This window comes from Molothrus ater, unplaced genomic scaffold, assembly GCF_012460135.2.
Source record: "Molothrus ater isolate BHLD 08-10-18 breed brown headed cowbird unplaced genomic scaffold, BPBGC_Mater_1.1 matUn_MA117, whole genome shotgun sequence".
Lineage (NCBI taxonomy): Eukaryota > Metazoa > Chordata > Aves > Passeriformes > Icteridae > Molothrus > Molothrus ater.
This window is the reverse complement of record NW_023416571.1, coordinates 24,989-42,555: the sequence shown is the minus strand read 5'-3', so window position 1 is coordinate 42,555 and position 17,567 is coordinate 24,989. Positions and strand designations below refer to the sequence as shown.

Genomic DNA, 17,567 nt, shown 5'->3' with positions numbered 1-17,567 from the left:
CCCAGAGGGTCATTACAGTCCTTGTGCTGTGTCTGTGCTGCTGAGCTGGGCCGGGCTCCTGGCCCAGAGGCAGCTCCTGGCAAGGGCAGCAGAGCTGCAGAGAGACAGCTCTGGCCAGGAGCAGCTCCTGGGCACAGCCCAGCAGGGCTGGGGCACTGCCAGGGCCCCTCAGGGACACCAGCAGGGCACAGACAGAGCTCCCAGGGCTCAGCACTGGCAGGGGCTGTGGCATGTCCCAGAGGGGGCTGTGTCACAGCAGCACCTCTGTGGCTGTGTCATGGAGGCACAGAGCAGCTGTGATGTCAGCAAGGGGCTGTGTGACAGCACAGAGTGGGCTGTGTGAGGTCACAGATTGGACTATGACATCACAGAGTTTGTTGTGTGTGGTCATTGAGAAGCTACAGCATCATAGAGGGGATTCTGTGACACCACAGAGCAGGCTGTGACATCATGGCATGGCTGTATGGCATCAAAGAGCTGGCTGTGAGGTCGAAGTGTGTGCTGTGACATTAAAGAGTGGCAGTATCACATCACAGAGACGGTTTTGTGACATCACTGAGAGGGTTGTGACATCACACAGCTGTCTGTGACAGCACAGAGTAGGTGTGAGGCCATAGAGCAGATCCTGCCATCATAGAGGGTGGTTCTGTGACATCAGAGACTGGGTTGTGACATCAATGGCTGGCTGTGTAACATCATAGAGCTGGCTGTGACATCACAGAACACACTGTGATAATATAGGGTGACATTTGGACATCACAGAGGCTTCTGTGACATCACAGTGCAGCTGAATGACATCATAGGGTTACATCTCAGAGATGGCTGTGTGACATCACAGGGGCTGTGTGACATCACAGTGGCTGTGTGAGGTCACTGGGGAGGTCACTCTGCCCGGCCCCCCTCACAGTTCCCCCCAGAGCAGTCCAACCCTGCTCGTGCACAGCGGGGTCCCCTGTCCCCCCGGGTCCCCCCGCCCCCGGCACCGCAGCCTCCCCCAGATGATGCTCCACGAGATTGACCCCAGAGCCTGGCACGGGGACGGGGGGCCAGGGCCCTGGGGGTGGCACAGGGGGACAGGGACCCCCCGGCAGCGTCCCCGTGTCCCCCAGGGCCAGAGCCTGGGCCAGGGCTCCTTCACCCTGTTACAAACAAGGCCTGGAGAGCACTGAAAAAATCCCCAGCAAGGGATCAGCAAAAACCAGATTTAATATTAAGGGGGAGCAGCACAAAGTTCCTTGGCAAGAGTCCCTCTGCTCCTGACTGGACACTTCAGACAGAGCAAGGAAACAAAGCAACAACAAAACCAAACAGAATCCAGGCAATCAAACCTGAAATGAATCGAGTACTGTCCCTGTGTGTGTGACACAAGGAGAATGAGGGCAGGAATAAAAGGAATATGGCCCAAAATCTTACTGAGCTCAAACTTAACAGGACGTAACTTATAACTTAACCTCAACTGACACCTTCATCTTCAAAATTTAGCAAAAGAACAACACTAAAAAGTATTTAACCTAACTTAAAACCTATGATGTAGCAATTTCACAGAGGAATAATATTTAACAATATTCAACTTAGCTTATAACTTAGATTAAACGTAACAACTTAGCAAAAGAACAACTAGTAGCAGCAGTTAGCTTAGACCTTGTGATTTAACGTGACCTACAGGCCTGACTGACTCAGCTATCCAAGGCTCTCAAACCCCTCAGAGAGCAGCATTTCTGCCACATTTCCCCAGCACGGGCACTCCTGTGTGCACACAGACACAAAGAGTCAGTGCAAGGCACCTGGGAGAAATTCCCCTGAGGGCAGGAAATGCTCCCTGTGGATCCTTTGGCATCTCCCCAGAGGGTGAAGGGTTGAGCCTGGAGGAGTGGGGGGATCGGCCCAGGCTCTGTTGTTGTTGGGGATCCCCGAGTGCAGCAAACGGGAGAGTTCCCGGCTGGGAGAGGCCCCACTCAGAGGGAGTCGCTGGCCCAGGAGAGCTCCAAGGGCTCCTTTTGGAGCGCTGTTTGCAGGGCCCCAAGAGAGGGGCTTCAGTCCCAGCAATGGTTCACCCTGGCCACACTTGGCACCAACAGCTTTCTTTGGCAGGGTGAGAACAGGGATGTTGTGCCACTGAGGGAACAAAAGCAGTTCCCAGGGCTGCTCCTACAGAAAGCAGGAGCTGGTTGGGCAGCAGCAGTGCCTGGAGCAGACAGTGTTTGTGATGAGCTGCAGAGGAGCTGAGCCCAGGGGCTGTTGGCCAAGGCCGAGCCCCAAGGAGCATTTCTCAGCTGGCAGGGCGGCCTGAGAAGGGGAGGGGGGAATGCAGCAGCACAGGGCCCATGGAACCAAGGGAGCATTGTGACACTGTGGGGCCCTGTGAGACCAAGGGACCATTGTGACACTATGGGGCCTTATGAACCAAGGAACCATTGTGACATTGTGGGGCATTATGGAACCTAGGGGCCACTGTGACACTGCAGGGCCCCATAAAACCAAGGAAACTCAAAACAGGTCTGGCTTGGCTCCCGGGGCCACCAGATTGGTCCAGCTGACCTTGGCATGTTGAGGGTCTCTTCTGCTAATAAAACAATGAGGCTCTGTACTTTCCTTTCTATGGAAAAGATCTTCATCTCCAGGTACCCCTGGCCAGAACTGGGATTTCACCTCCAAGTTTCCTTATATCCAGTGATTGTTCCAATAGGAATTTTTCCAGGACAAGTCTGTCTTGCAGTGGTTTCACAAGGGTCACTTCCCATCTGTCCCCAAACCACTGGGGAAGGCTCCATGCTTTCCTTCCTATGGAAAAGAACTGTCCTGCTTCTCCAGGAGCCTATGGCCAAGACTGGGTTTCTACCTCCAAAATTCCCATAATACAAAGACTGCTCCCAGACAAAATCTGCCATTCCTGACAAGTCTGGCTGGCCTTGGCCTAGTGAGGCTCTCACCTGCCTTCTAAACATTGGGCTCTGTGGTTTACTTCCTATGGAAAAGAACTGTCCTGCTCCTCTAGGCACCCACGGCCAGAATTGGGATTTCACCTCCCACATTCCCTGTTGTGACAGACTGGAGGAGATTCTTGGCTCAAAGCATTTTGTGTATGGGGGAAGAAGGGGCAGGTCCAGCCCTGCCCTGCCCTGGAAGCCCAGCCCTGCCCTGCCCTGGAACCCCAATCCCCCCAAAGCCTCTATCCCAGCCCAGCAGTGGCTGCCAGTCCCTGGCACAGCACAGGCAATGCTCCACAGCCACCTCTGCAGCCCCCAGCCCAGCTCCTGAGGGACCAAATGAGCCCAAGCCCCACCTGGGGGAAGGGCCCAGGGAGACCAAGGGGTATTGAAGGCTGACCACAAGGCAAGCACACATCTTGACCCTGGATCCTCTTGGAATTTCCATCTGAACTCTGCTGGAATCCAGGAGTTGGAAGCTCTGTATGTGCCTCTCTGTATCTTTTTTGTCTTTCTTTCCTTCTGTGTGTTCTTCTTCTGTTTCTGTGCTACTGCGAATTTTGATTACCATTATATTGAACAGGCTTAGAGTTTGTGAAGTTGAATGGGCCAAGTCAATGCTTTGAAACGTGTTTTATGTTGATTGAATGTCTGTCATTGTTTGACATGAGAAGAATTTTAAAAAGTAATACAAAACTTCTTTTTGTGTTACTGACAATCTGTTGAACCACTGAGATACTGAACACGCCTCTGTTAAACACATATGTTAAAGATGAAAAAACCCAGGAACCTTCTCTTTCTTTTCCAGTCAACAAAGAAGCAGCGGGCCCTGGCCCCGACCCCCATCTCAACCAAACCAAACCAAACCAAACCAAACCAAACCAAACCAAACCAAACCAAACCAAACCAAACCAAACCAAACCAAACCAAACCAAACCAAGCAACCCTGCCGTGGGCTGAGACCCTTCCCTCCTCCCCAGGCTGCCCCCCACCCCCATCGGCCCCATTCTGACCAAACCAAACCCCAACAACTCCCAAACAGGAAAACAAAAGAGGCTACAAAACCCCAACCAGAACAAAGCCAGCCACAGCTATTAAAATCTTACCATCAAGTCCCCGCCCCGCAACACAACTAAAACAAAAACCCCTACAACCTATAACACACACAAAATAACCCTACAACTAAAATTAAACACAAAAACCCCAAACCAGCCATAAAACCAATTTTACTCAACCCAACCACAACTTCCACCACAAGTTACCAGCGGGTCAGGTGTTAACCCTTTCAATACTTCAATCCTCCCTCGAGTAAAAGAAAAAAACAAAATATAAGCATATAAATACCCATAAAACCATCAAAGTCAGTAAAGAAGAATTTAAATCCCAAATTAAAATAGATTGAAAAAAAATCTTAATTTTAAAATTAAAATCCTCTTATAAACTATAAAGAAAAAACTCTTTTTCTTTATAACACATAAAAATATTCAAAATAATATCAAACAAAAACCTGCATACTAAAATAAACAACTTTAAAAAAAATTGTAATTTCATAAAAAGTTTAAACAGAAAAAAAAAGTAATCCACTAGCCCCTAGAGAAGATCTCTATTCCGAGAGATAAAAATGATTTGTAAAGTAAATAATAAAAACATTTACCTTTAAAGAATTCATCTTTAAAACAATACCCCATAAGTCGACATGGCCCATCAACAAGATGTAAAACAGCTTGTAGCAATAAAACCAACTTCAGAATAAAAAGTTCCCCAGACAACTGTGATCCATGACAAAATTAAGAACCACAAATTCCTATTTTTTCCTCTTGTAAAAAAATCTCCATAACCTTAACAAGAAAAACTTCTCTCCCTAAGTCAACTAAAAAAAGACTATTCTAGAAATAGTAAACTAACTAGAAATTTTAGATTTAGTTTCTTTACATTGTCATAGAAAGAAAAAGCTGTAACGAAAAAATAAAGTGTTCTGAAGAATTTATTCTAATTCTTACTACTTTTTTTCTTTTAGTTACTTTTAATAAAATTTTCTTTATACCCTTTTGGACTTTTAAGCCTAATTTACCTTTCTGCTAATCCTATCTCACAACAAAATAAATACACAAATACTTAACCGACACTAAAACCCACCACATTCATAAATAAATTAATTAAGAAATGTCAAGATTAGCAAAAATTTAAATAAACAAACTAAAACAACTACAATGTCATAAAAACCCCTTTCCCAAAATTTCATTAATTTTCTTAAGTCACCAGTAAAGGCTGTTTAGTTGCTTTGAGCTCCTGACAAACTCTTGTTGGTATTTCTCCAGTGCGTCCAACTCATAGGGCACAAACAATTTTAATTCCTTTTAAATGTCTCATTGAGAGAGTTGTTTGGGAGATGGGAGTCAGGGCTTGTCTGTGCTGCTTGGCCCAGCCCAGGCAGGGCTTTCCCAGCCACATTCCACACTCCATTGCCCAGCTGGAGCCGCTGGTGCCTCTGAGTTGTGCTGCCCCAGCCCCAGGGACGCTCTCCTTGTCTGCCCATTCCCCCACGGTCTCTGGGCAGGGATGGCCTCAGTGGGGGCTGCTGACATCCTCAGCAACTTGGAGGCTGCTGCTGAATTTCCCTGCTCCAGAGGCTTGTTCAGCCTTCAGCTCTTCAGTGCAGGAATTCAGTGTCCCAGGGCTCATTAACATTCAGAACACCTGAACAAGCCAAGCCTCTGGGAATCATTTAAGTGTTCAAATCATTTGTCGTTAATTTGACAGACTTCAGTAGTGTCTTCAAAGTGAATGCATTATATTTAAAAAGACAGTAGGAAAACATTTTATAGGTCCTGTTAAGGATTTTTCCCTGTCCATAAATTGATACGCACAAACTCCAATTGACACTGAATCCAGGTACCTCCTCATGCAGTTTAAATAGATTTGAAAATCAAGACCCTTCATGGCTGACAATCAATCAGACTCTGTCCCTACCCCCGCCCCACCATTTCCCCCATCCAAGCCCTGGCACTCAGAGCAGCCTCCGGCAAATCTGAGCTCCCTCCAGCCCAGGCTGCACCTGCAGCTTTCAGCTCCTTGGCTCCAACTCCCACCTGCTTTCCTTGGAGAAGGAGCTGCCCGAGACACAGAGGGATGTTCATTTGTTGTCAGCCAACAAAGCCAAGGGAAGGCACAGCTCCATCAAATGCAAAAGTCTTTTTTCTCCCTGGCTCTGCCCCAGATCCCCACAGCCTGTCCTGTTTCCTTCATCCCTGCATTGCCAGGGACTCTCTGGGACAAGAGAGCTCTGCTCTGGCTATGGAGGGAGGTCCAAGTGCCACCACTGGTGTGGGACCACAACTCATCAGGTTTGTGTCCTTTGGGGATCAGGAACTGCTGAGACTCAGAGGAACACAAAGATTCTCTTCATGGCCAACAGAGCACAGTTGAACAGGACACAATTCAGTAACACTCATGCTCTTCCCTGAGCTATGTGCAATGTCCCAGCAGTGTCTGATGAGTCCACCATCCACAAGTGATTTCCATCCTAAAAGTAATTTTAGACAAAATGTGCTCCTGTTACAGATATAAACACAATTAAGTTCTTGTATCAGAATGCTCACCCTGGAGTGGGGGCAAAACAGCTCCAACAATTCCTGATTTGCAAAGCTGTCAGTGGTGGATGGATAAGGGAGGTCAGGCTGCTCTTGGTGTTGAGGAAATGCTGAAACCAGCCTGACTCATTTCATCTCCTCCTGTCCTGGCTGATCTCCCCTCTTTCCCCTTCCACCCATTGGCTTTTGTCTCCCACCAGGCCCCCGGTGAAGAGCCTGGCTCTGTGTTCTCCATCCCCTCCTCGCTGGCACTGCCAGGCTGGGATGAGGAGCCCCTCAGCCTTCCCTGCTCTGGGCTGGACAAGCCCAGCTCCCTCAGCCTCTGCTCACAGCCCAAGGGCTCCAGCCCCACCTTGGAGGCCCTTCCCAGACCCTGCTCCAGCTGCCAGACATCTTTCCTGCCCTGGGCAACCCAAGCCAGGCCACAGTGACCTGGATAATCCCCGTCCTTGATGTCCTGGTCACACAGCCCTGGCCCCTTGTCCCCATGTCAGGCTCTGGGGTGGATCCTGTGGAACATCCTTTGGTGGAGGCTGTGGCTCCAGGTGGGCGGGGGGATCCCGGGGGACAGGGACCCCGCTGGGCATGGACAGCATTGGACTTGTTGGGAGAAACTGTGAGGGGGAGCTGGGGCCGAGTGACCAACCCAGTGACCTGACACAGCCCTGCTGGGATGTCACACAGCCCCTCTGGGATGTCACAGCCTGCTCTGTGAGCTCACAGCCCCTTCTCTAATGTCACACAGCTGGTCTCTGATGTCACAGCCAACTCAGTGATGTCAGTCTGCTCTGTGATGTCATAGTCTGCTCTGGGATGTTAGACCTCTGCCTATTGATGTCACAGAGGCAGTCTATGATGTCATAGCTGATCAATGACCTCACATGACCCACTCTGTGATGTCATAGCCCACTCTGTGACCTCATGTTACCAGATGATCAATTGTCTCCACCAGGGGAGCTCCCACCTGGAGCTTGTTCTCCACATCCCCAGGCCTATGGAAACCACACAAGGCCCATTGTGTGAGAAGGGGAACTGGAAGTTCAGCAGCCTCAGTGTCCTGCCAGCTCAGCCAGACCCACTCGAACATTGGGGTTTTCAAGTTTTCAATATTCTGGGTAAGAAAGAGAGGCAGTAACAAAACTTGTACACAGGAATTAGGAAGGGCAGACTTTGGCCTGTTCAGGATGCAGATTTGGGGAGTACCAAATCAGGTACTGATTCTTTTAAGGGAAACAGCCCTTAAAAACAAATGGGGTCCAGGAAGGATGAACACATTTCAAGAAAGTAAACTTAAGGGGGAAGGAGCTGCCTGTCCCAGTGTGGCAAAAGATGAGCTGGTGAGGAAAAGGACTGGCCTGGCTGCCCATGGAGCTTTTGTGGGAACTCAGGGAAAAAGGGCCAGCAACTCAGGAAGCATTTAAGGATGTTGTTAGGTTATGCAGAAAAAAAAGTTGAGAGGTGAAAGCTCAATTAGAACTTAACCTGGCGGTTTCTGTATAAAGAATAAAAAAAGTTTTTAAAATAATTTATAGCAAAAGGAGGGAGAAGGAGAACCTCTATTCTTTTTTATTGATTGCAGTTCAGAATAGAGAAACTGAAGATAAGTAAAAGACTAAGCTACTTAATATCTTGTCAATTTTCAATATTAGGACAGGCTGTCCTCAGGAAGTGTTCTCTTGAGCTGGTAGATGGGCACAGGGAGCAGAACAGCCCCCTGGAATCCAGGAGGAAGCAGTTGGTTACCTGCTGAGCCACTCAGATGCTCACAGGTGTCTCTGGGAGCAGATGGGATCCATCCTAGGGGGATGAGGGAGCTGTGGATGAGCTCCCCAAGCTGTTCTCCATCATTTACCATCAGTCCTGGCTCAGCAGGGAGGTCCCAGAGCACTGGAGGTGCCAGTGTGAGCCCATCCCCAGGAAGGGCTGGAAGGAGGAGCTGGGGAGCTCCAGGCCTGTCAGCCTGACCTGGGTGCCCGGCAAGGTTATGGAACAGATCACCTTGAGTGCCACCACAGGGCACCCACAGGATGGCCCAGGGATCAGAGCCAGCCAGCTCAGTGGATTTAGGGGTGGCAGGTCCTGCCTGACCAACCTGGTCTCCTTTTATGCCCAGGTGACCCAGCTGTGGATGGGGGAAAGGCTGTGGATGTTGTGTGCCTGGACTCCAGCAGAGCCTTTGACTCTGTCTCTGACAGCATTCCCTGGAAAAGCTGCAGCCCACGGCTTGGGCAGGTTCCCTCCTGGCTGGGAGATTTAAGAGCTGGCTGGAGGCTGGGCCCAGAGAGTGGTGGGGATGGTGCTGCACCCAGCTGGTGTCCAGGCACTGGTGCTGTCCCCAGGGATCTGTGCTGGGCCCAGTCCTGTTTAATATCTTCACTGATGGTCTGGGTGAGGGGATCGAGTCCAGCATTCACAAATTGCAGATGGCACCAAGCTGGGTGTGAGTGTGGATCTGCTGGAGGGCAGGACAAGAAGACACAGCCTTAAGCTGCGCCAGGGGAGGCTCAGGCTGGACAATAGGAAGGAGTTCTTCACAGAAAGGGTGAGTGGGAACTGGAATGGGCTGGCCGGGGGGAGGTGGCAGAGTCACTGTCCCTCTCCAGTGGCACTCAGTGGCATGGTCTGGGTGACAAGGCAGTATTGGGGCATTGGTTGGACTTGATGATCCCAAAGGTCTTTTCCAGCCTATTGGATTCTGTCATTCTCTGATGATTGGGACACTCTGGGGCGATTGTGACACTGCAGGGCCTCGTGGAACTCAGAGGACCATGGTGACACCGTGCAGCCCCACAGAACCAGGGGTCCATTGCTGTGCTGTGGGGCCAAATGGAACCAGGGAGTGCCCCGTGACACTCTGGGTCCTCGTGGAACCACAGAGGCCATTGTGACACTGCAGGGCCTCGTGTAACCAAGGGGTTTCACCATTTTGACCCTGCAAAACCAAGGAGACCTTTGGGGGACTCCAGGGCCCAGTGGGACCAAGGGGCCGTTCTGATACTGCAGGGCCTCATGGCACAAAGGGGACATTGTGACACTGCAGGATCCTGTGTAACCAAGGGGCCACTGTGACACGATGGGACCTCAAGGGATCTGGAAGAACGTTGTGACACTGTGTGGCCTCGTGGAAACAAGGAGTCCATTGTGACACTGAGGGGACTTGTGGAACCCCAGAGACCATGGTGACAGTGTGGGACCTCCTGTGACCATGGGGCCATTGTGACACCCTGGGGCCCCATGGAACCAAGGGGCCACTGTGGAACTGCAGCACCAACAAGAACATTGTGACACTCTGAAGCCCGATGGAACCAAGGAGACCAGTGTGACAGTGCAGGGCCTGGTGTAACCAAGAGGCCATTGTGACACTGAGGGGCCCCATGGAACCAAGAACATTTTCAAAAATGTCACCAAGCTGGATGTGAGTGTTGATCTGCTGGAGGGTCAGAGGGCTCTGCACAGTGACGTGAACAGGCTGGATCCAGGGGCTGAATCCAACAAGGTGAGTTTTAACAAATCCAACTGCCAGGCCCTGATATTTGGCCCTAGTGCTACAGGCTGGGGACAGAGTTCCAGGACAGCAGCCAGGCAGAAAGAGACCTGCAGGGACTGATGGACAGCAGGCTGGACATGAGGCAGCAGTGTGCCCAGGTGGCCAAGAAGGCCAATGGCTCCTGGCCTGGATCAGGAATGGTGTGGCCAGCAGGAGCAGAGCTGCTGTGCTAGCACTGATCTGCCCCAGCTCTGCACACAGACATTGCTGCTGCAGCTCCAGAGAAGGGAACACAAGGGGATCTCTGGAAAATCTTTGCTGGGAGATCCTTTAGTTCCGTTAAAGCCACAAGGAGTGCAGCCCCTCACCAACACAGTCTGTGGCCACAGGGAAGATGGAGAGAAACAAAATGAGAACTGGCAAAACCAATAGCTTTTCTTTGTGGACAATATTAAATAAATCAAACGTGGGGAAAAAAAGAACAAACCCAGAACCAAACCCAAAAGAATTATCAAAGGTGATTTATATTACATGTCCTGTCCCTGCTGCAGCCCCGGCACTGCCACCCCCAGGGCTGTGCCCGGCCCCGAGAGCACTCAGGCCCTGCAGCAACACCAGGGCCACCAGGGCAGCGGGGCAGGGCCACGGCAGCAGCACTGGCAACACCAAGTGCTGCTGCTGCTGCTGCTGGGCACAGCTGCTGGGCCAGCACTGATCTGCCCCAGCTCTGCACACAGACATTGCTACTGCAGCTCCAGAGAAGGCAACAAAAGGGCATCTCTGCAGAAAACTCTGCTGAGAGATCCTTTAGTTCCTCTAAATACACCAAGAGCACAACCCCTCATTGACACAGTCTGTGGCCACAGGGAAGGTGAAGAGAAACAAAATGAAAAATGATACTATAAATGAGATTTATTTGTGGAAAAGGTTAAAAACCTAAAATAAAAAGAGAAACAACTTCCAAAATTAAACCAACATGTACTATCTAAAATGACTTTTATTAAAGTGATTTGCAGAAATTGGCCAGCAGATTAATGTTTCTGAAACCATCCAGTCCTCAGTCTCCACACTGCAGCCTTGAGCTCCTGGTTCCTCAGGCTGTAGATGAGGGGGTTCAGGGCTGGAGCCACCACCGAGTACAGAACTGACAGGGCCAGATCCAGGGATGGGGAGGAGATGGAGGGGGGCTTCAGGTAGGCAAACATGACAGCGCTGAGGAACAGGGAGACCACAGCCAGGTGAGGGAGGCAGGTGGAAAAGGCTTTGTGCCGTCCCTGCTCAGAGGGGATCCTCAGCACAGCCCTGAAAATCTGCACATAAGAGAAAACAATGAACACAAAACAACCGAGTCCTAAACAGCCACTAACAGCAAGAAGTCCCAGTTCCCTGAGGTAGGACTTGGAACAGGAGAGCTTGAGGATCTGTGGGATTTCACAGAAGAACTGGCCCAGGGCATTGCCATGGCACAAGGGCAGGGAAAATGTATTGGCCGTGTGCAGCAGTGAATAGAGAAAGGCACTGGCCCAGGCAGCTGCTGCCATGTGGGCACAAGCTCTGCTGCCCAGGAGGGTCCCGTAGTGCAGGGGTTTGCAGATGGACACGTAGCGGTCGTAGCACATGATGGTCAGGAGGAAATACTCTGATCCAAGGAAGAAGAAAATCAGAAAAACTTGGGCAGCACATCCGGTGTAGGAGATGTCCCTGGTGTCCCAGAGGGAATTGTGCATGGCTTTGGGCACAGTGGTGCAGATGGAGCCCAGGTCGCTGAGGGCCAGGTTGAGCAGGAAGAAGAACATGGGCGTGTGCAGGTGGTGGCCGCAGGCTACGGCGCTGATGATGAGGCCGTTGCCCAGGAGGGCAGCCAGGGAGATGCCCAGCAAGAGGCAGAAGTGCAGGAGCTGCAGCTGCCGCGTGTCTGCCAATGCCAGCAGGAGGAAGTGCCTGATGGAGCTGCTGTTGGACATTTGCTGGGGCTGCACATGGGCACCTGTTCATGGAGAAAGGACAGTGACAAGTCAGCAGAGGCTGCTTGGAGCCAAACCTGGGCCATTCCCTGCAGACTGCCCCGCTGGGACTCACCCACCCTTGTTCCTGCTCTGGGAAAACCTTCACCCAGGTCCCTGCCTGAGTTCCAGTTATGCTGGCTGAGTGTGCCAGGAGCAGCCAGGCCTGTGCGTGGGGGCTCTCGAGGAGCCATCCCTGCCCCACTGCCCTGGGTTTGTTGCCATGGGGCAGAGAAACAAGGCTGGATATCCAGGATTTGTCAGGGGAATCACTCCTAATGCAGACAGGCTTGGTAGCATCTGCACTTGCAATTCTATAGGATATGGATGGTAGGAGCTGGTTTAACTAATTTTTTCTGCCCACACATCATTCCTGGCTCTCTGAGGTCACAAATCCCCAGCATTTCTGCTGCACTCAGAGTTTGCCACTGAGAGATGGGAGAGGCAAAGGATTCCCTGTGGCTGAGGGAAGGTGAGGGGCTGGATGGGCTTGTTCCCAGCTGCCCTGCCTTTGCACCTTGGGCTGCAATCAGAGCACAGTCACACTCCTGGGTCACCCTGGGATAAACCAGACCCTGCCCAGAGCAGAGGGATCCCTGAATGTCTCACCCTCTCTCAAGGTCTCTGGGCAAGGTCTCAGCACCCCCTTGTGCCAAGGACACTCACGGCTCCCTGGGCAAACCCAGCAGCATTTCCTCAGCTGTGGCAGCTCTGCCCTTCCCCGTGGGACATTCAGGGAACTCCCAGAGGCTCTGGCACAGATCTGCACCCAGGAGGGCAGCTCAGAGCCTGGCAGGGCACAGCAAGGAGATCCCTGGCTGTGCCCATGATGGGATCTCAGGGAGGGGGCTCAGCTCATTCCCCTTTCCCATGGACTGCTTTGCCCACAGCCCCACAGTGCCAGGGAAGCTTGGACACCCCATTCCCATGGACAGCCCTGCCTGGCAGGAATGCCAAGGGCAGTGCCTGACTCAGCTGCTGCAGATGCCAGAGCCTCCCTGAGAGCAGCAGATAACAGTGCCAATGTCAGGGCAGTGCAGAACCAAGAGCAGATGTTGTGGTGCTGTGCCTGAGAGGGCAGGGCAGAGACAGCCGGGCACTCAGGACAGTGTTCCCGTGCCCAGCTGTGCCCGGCACCTCCCACACACCAACAGTGCCCTCCTGCCCCAGCCCTGCTCTCTCCAGCCCCCTCTCCTTCCCTGAGCATCTCCCTGAGCCTGGACATTCCCTGCTGAGAGGAGCCTTGTCCCTGCCAGCGCTCACAGAGCCCATCCCAGCCTGTGTGCCCTGGCTGGGGCCCTACAGAAACCTGCCTGTGTGCAGGGCCCCGGCTGGGGCAGGCTCTGTGTGCAGCTGGGCAAGGGCAGCTCAGGAGAGCCCTGCTGGGCCCTGCAAAGGTGATGCTGCTGCTGTGCAGGGCTGAGGAGTGGCTGAGGGCCCTTTGGGAGGCTCCCAGCAGAGACACTGATCAACTTAATTTACAGTTCTGCAGTCCCTGTAAAAGATCAAACATTCCTTTGATGATCCTGTGTGTCCCTTTCAACTCAGAATGTCCTGGGATTCTTGGATTATAATTCCTGTTCTGCTTCTCTCATCCCCTTGTTTTTTATAATCAAAAGAGAAAAAAATCCCCTTGCAACAGTGTTAGAACAGTAAAGTAAAAACCAGACATTAATTGGAAGCTGTCAGGTGTCCCAGTGGGGATGGGGCAAACCTGGGACCTGATTTCAACAATTTATTAAGGTTGATTAATTAGGATATTTAACAGGAACATCCAATAGGAGATTCACTTACCCCAGTTACACGCCCCTGGCTCAATCCATTGGAGTAGGTCCAAGGGCTTCTTTGCCTTCACTTTTTGTTATGACTGCTCACATTCTGGTCAAAAATCAAAATGTTCTTCTTGTTGGTCCTCTTCCTGATAATAAGACTATACAGGATACTATATGTATTGTATACTATATGTATTTCAGGAATGCATTTAGACAATCAGCTTATTTTTCTAAAATCAAAGAAAAAGGTTAGGGAAAATAATAAAGTTAATAAAGGATTATAGTTATAGATGTATATAATAGTAATAGAGTTCATTAAGAGTTTAATAGACCTAAAAAAGGAATATAGATTTATAACTATGTAATAGTAATTTGTAGAGCTACAAATATATGAAAATTGTATAAAATAAAAAAAATCTTTTTGTCATCACCCCAATGTTCCCATCCTTCTCCAAGCAGAAAATGGAAAACACTCTCAGGAAAGCTCCTGATCTTTACAGCAATCCCAGGCTTACCTTCTTTGGGAAGTGCCCTGCGGAGCTGTGCCCAGGCTGGTCTGGAGCTGGGAGCAGCCCTGCCCCACCCAGCCCCTCTCAGCAGCAGCCCCTGCCCTGCTCAGGGCGGCTCCTTCCCCCCAGAGCTTCTGCCCAGCGCTGGGAGCAGCTGCCAGGGCTGGCATAGAGCTGTCCCTGGCAGGCAGCAGAGTCCCTGCCCCAGCACAGCGCCCTGGGCTGCAGGACCCTGCTCTGCAGGACAGCCCTGGGCACCCCTGGCTGCTCTGCACAAGAGACAATCAGAGAATGTACTCACAGGCTCTGCAGGCATTGGCATGTTCCAGCTGCAGGAGATGGCTCCAGGAGCTGCAGCTGCACTGTCCTGCAGCCAGAGGTTCCTGTGCCAAGGGCTGGCAGTGATTGTGCCCCAGGCACTTCTCAGCCCCTTCCCAGCCCTGACTGATTGAAGCTCTCTGTGCCTCTGGGCTGTGCCCGGGCTGGCTGCAGGCAGTGCCCCAGCCCTGCTGGGCTGGCAGAAGAGCTGCTCATCAAGAGAAATGTGCTTTTGAAGCTCTTCTTGGTGATCAGGAGCTGCCTCTGGGCCAGGAGCCCAGCCCAGCTCAGCAGCACAGACACAGCACAAGGACTTTAATCAGCCTCTGGGGCTTTGTGCTCAGGCCCTGAGCATCAGTCCCTGAGAGGGAGCTGAAGAAACCTCTCCAGAACTCCAAGGCAGAATCCAACTCCAAACTTTCTTGCACTTTTAATGGGTCCCACTGAGGGACACGACTGAGCAAGTGTCCCCAGGCCCCAGGCAGAGCAGAGAACTGCAGGCAGTGATGACAGGTGGGGACAAAGAGAAGCCAAGTCTTGGTGCCCTGGGGCACAGCAGGGTCTGTGCCACCAAGAGCTGGGAGGAGACACCTTGTCCTGAGGCCCTGGGGCCTCCTGGCACAGCCCCAGCCAGGCTGGGCACTGTCAGCCCCTTGTCCTGCCCTCAGCATCCCCCCCTAGCCCACATCCCAGTGGCCTCAAGGATCTACTGCAAGGAGTCCCTGGGGAGCCTTGCTCAGCAATGGCCCTGGGGGCTCCTCCATGCTCCCTGCAGGGACTGCAGGTTTTTCAAAGGACTTGGGGTTTGGCTTTTGCCTTGGAGTCTCTGAGAGGTTTGTGCAATCATGGCCTCCAATTATCTGCTGTAATTAGTCCCTGGAGAGGCTTTGTCAGTAACAACACTCAGTGGGGCTCATTAATACTTCAGGGTACTTCAGTTATTTGAAGGTACTTGGTGTTTCCCTTTTGATCCAGACTCTGTGAGAGGTTTGTGCAATCATGGCCCCAATTATCTGCTTTAACGAGTCCCTGGAGAGCTTTGTACTGACACTCAGTGGGGCTCATTAATGCCTTGAGATACTCAAGGTTTTTAAGGTGCTTTATGGATTTAAGAATACTTTTAGTAACTTTTAAGGATTTTTCTTCCCACACTGAGTCTCTGAGAGGTTTTCGTACCATCCTGGCCTCCAATTCTCTCCTCCATGGAGTCCATGAGGAGCCTGTGTTGGGTATCTTCCCCCTTTTTGTTTTACAACAAAGATGGAACTGAAAGAGTTTTCTAAGACTTTCTAAAAGCATTCAAACCAATATGAGACAATTAGCAATGCAACGACAACCACTAAGACAATTAATAGTCTCGTTTTAGTAGACATCATCCAAACCTTTAGTTCCTTGGATTGGAAGAGTTTATTGAACCAGTATTTGTTTTCCACTTGAAGCTTCTTGAACCCTTCCTTTAGTGCCTGAATGCTCTTGTGGATTGAGTCGCTGTGGCTGGAGAGGTTCATGCAGCACATGCCCTCAGAGTCTACACAGCCATGCCCATGTGCCCAGAGTAAAAACTCTATCGCTGTTCTGCAAGGTGGCGTGTCTGATGGTCTCTATGTCTGAGAGCAGCCCACTCAATGTGAGGGAGGCAGCATTGGTTTGCTTACTTAACAGGCACCCAGGATGGTCTAATTGTCCTAAAGCTTTAGCTGCAGCCACCCAAGGTAGTCCAAATTGGGGGTGCTACCATCTGACACCTGGATTAAAGCTTTCAAAGCCATCTCTTTGATATCATCCAATACTTCTCTGGGGATACCTGCTGCTTGATCATCTGATAGGCTGTGTTGTCCTTCCCCAGCTAGATGGTTGATTGTCAATTCCACCCTTGCCTCATTATTAGCATAGTCTGCTATGAATTGATTTAGTAAACACTTCCATCCCCCTTCCCACAGGGTGTATTCTGTAGGTGACAACAACACGGTCATAATATATTTTAAATCATAGGGGGTTAAGATGTGCTGTAAGCATGGCCCTCATTAGGCCATTAAAACAAGGTAAGTCCTTCCTACGTTCTTTAACGTCCCTACACAGATCCTTGATTTCCCCATAAAGCAATGGCTGACACCTGGGATTCTGCCCCCTTCTTTCATAACATCCCAGGGCAATGAGGAGTTTCGAGGTTATTTGCCAGTCTCCTTCCTTAACTGGAGGCATTGCCCAGGGTAGAGAGGATGATTGACAGTGGGGGCGTGACCCGCAGTTGTGGGGGTGGAGTCTGGAGGTTCGTTCAGGGCAGAAGAGAAGGCTGTGGTAGCAGGAAGTGGAGGAACCAAGATCGAGGGAGAGTGGTCGGGCTCCTGTGCCACATTCGGGCTCCTTCCATCTTGAGTCTCCCGAGCATGATTCTCCAAAACAGCGTGGCCATTGCCATCTTGGACCATCGTGGAAGGTCTGAGAAAGGCAGGTTTGAGGGGAGGTCCCGTGTTAGGAGTGACCAATGGATTGAGTTTTCAGCACACTGCTTGCTGGTGAAGGGTCTCAAGGATGGTGTGGAAGATGGGGAGCATGCAGGGTGCCACGGGGTCCATTTTAATCAAAAGGTTGTACAATTTAACTCCCACTGAGTCCCAAACTTCAGTGGTATGGATTTCATCAGCAGAGGCATCTGGAAAATTTTTAATGATCCACCTCATGATTGATTTTAATTCGTTCTTTGAAAATATTTTGTCTTGATCAGTGAGAATTAACTTAAAGCATCCATATGCACTCCTTTCTACTTTGGACATCTGGCTGCCCATTTTTCTCTTTCTCTGTCTTAGGGGGAACAGCCACCAGAACACATCAAATCGATAATGGGACTTGGGTTCATATTGTAAAAACACAGTGGCAAAATGGGCAATAAATGTCTTGCATTTCCCCAAACCCACCTGCAATCCTATGCAGGTGAAACCATTGTTGTCCCTGCTGATCCTG

At 50.9% G+C, this 17,567-nt stretch overlaps 1 protein-coding gene across 1 annotated transcript; it reads right to left on the bottom strand.

The window, feature by feature from the left end:
* Window positions 1–11,035: 11,035 nt before the first annotated feature.
* On the bottom strand, window positions 11,036–14,378 carry LOC118701016 (olfactory receptor 14C36-like). The gene is made up of 2 exons (XM_036405590.2): window positions 14,295–14,378; window positions 11,036–11,991 (listed from the first exon to the last, which is right to left on the bottom strand). Exon 2 carries the CDS (start codon window positions 11,966–11,968, stop codon window positions 11,036–11,038), a length of 933 nt encoding a protein of 310 aa, XP_036261483.1. The 5' UTR covers window positions 11,969–11,991; window positions 14,295–14,378.
* Window positions 14,379–17,567: the final 3,189 nt, after the last annotated feature.

Bases quoted from the DNA above. Each gene is read 5' to 3' on its own strand.
- LOC118701016 (XM_036405590.2), bottom strand. From the start codon at position 11,968: ATGTCCAACAGCAGCTCCATCAGGCACTTCCTCCTGCTGGCATTGGCA.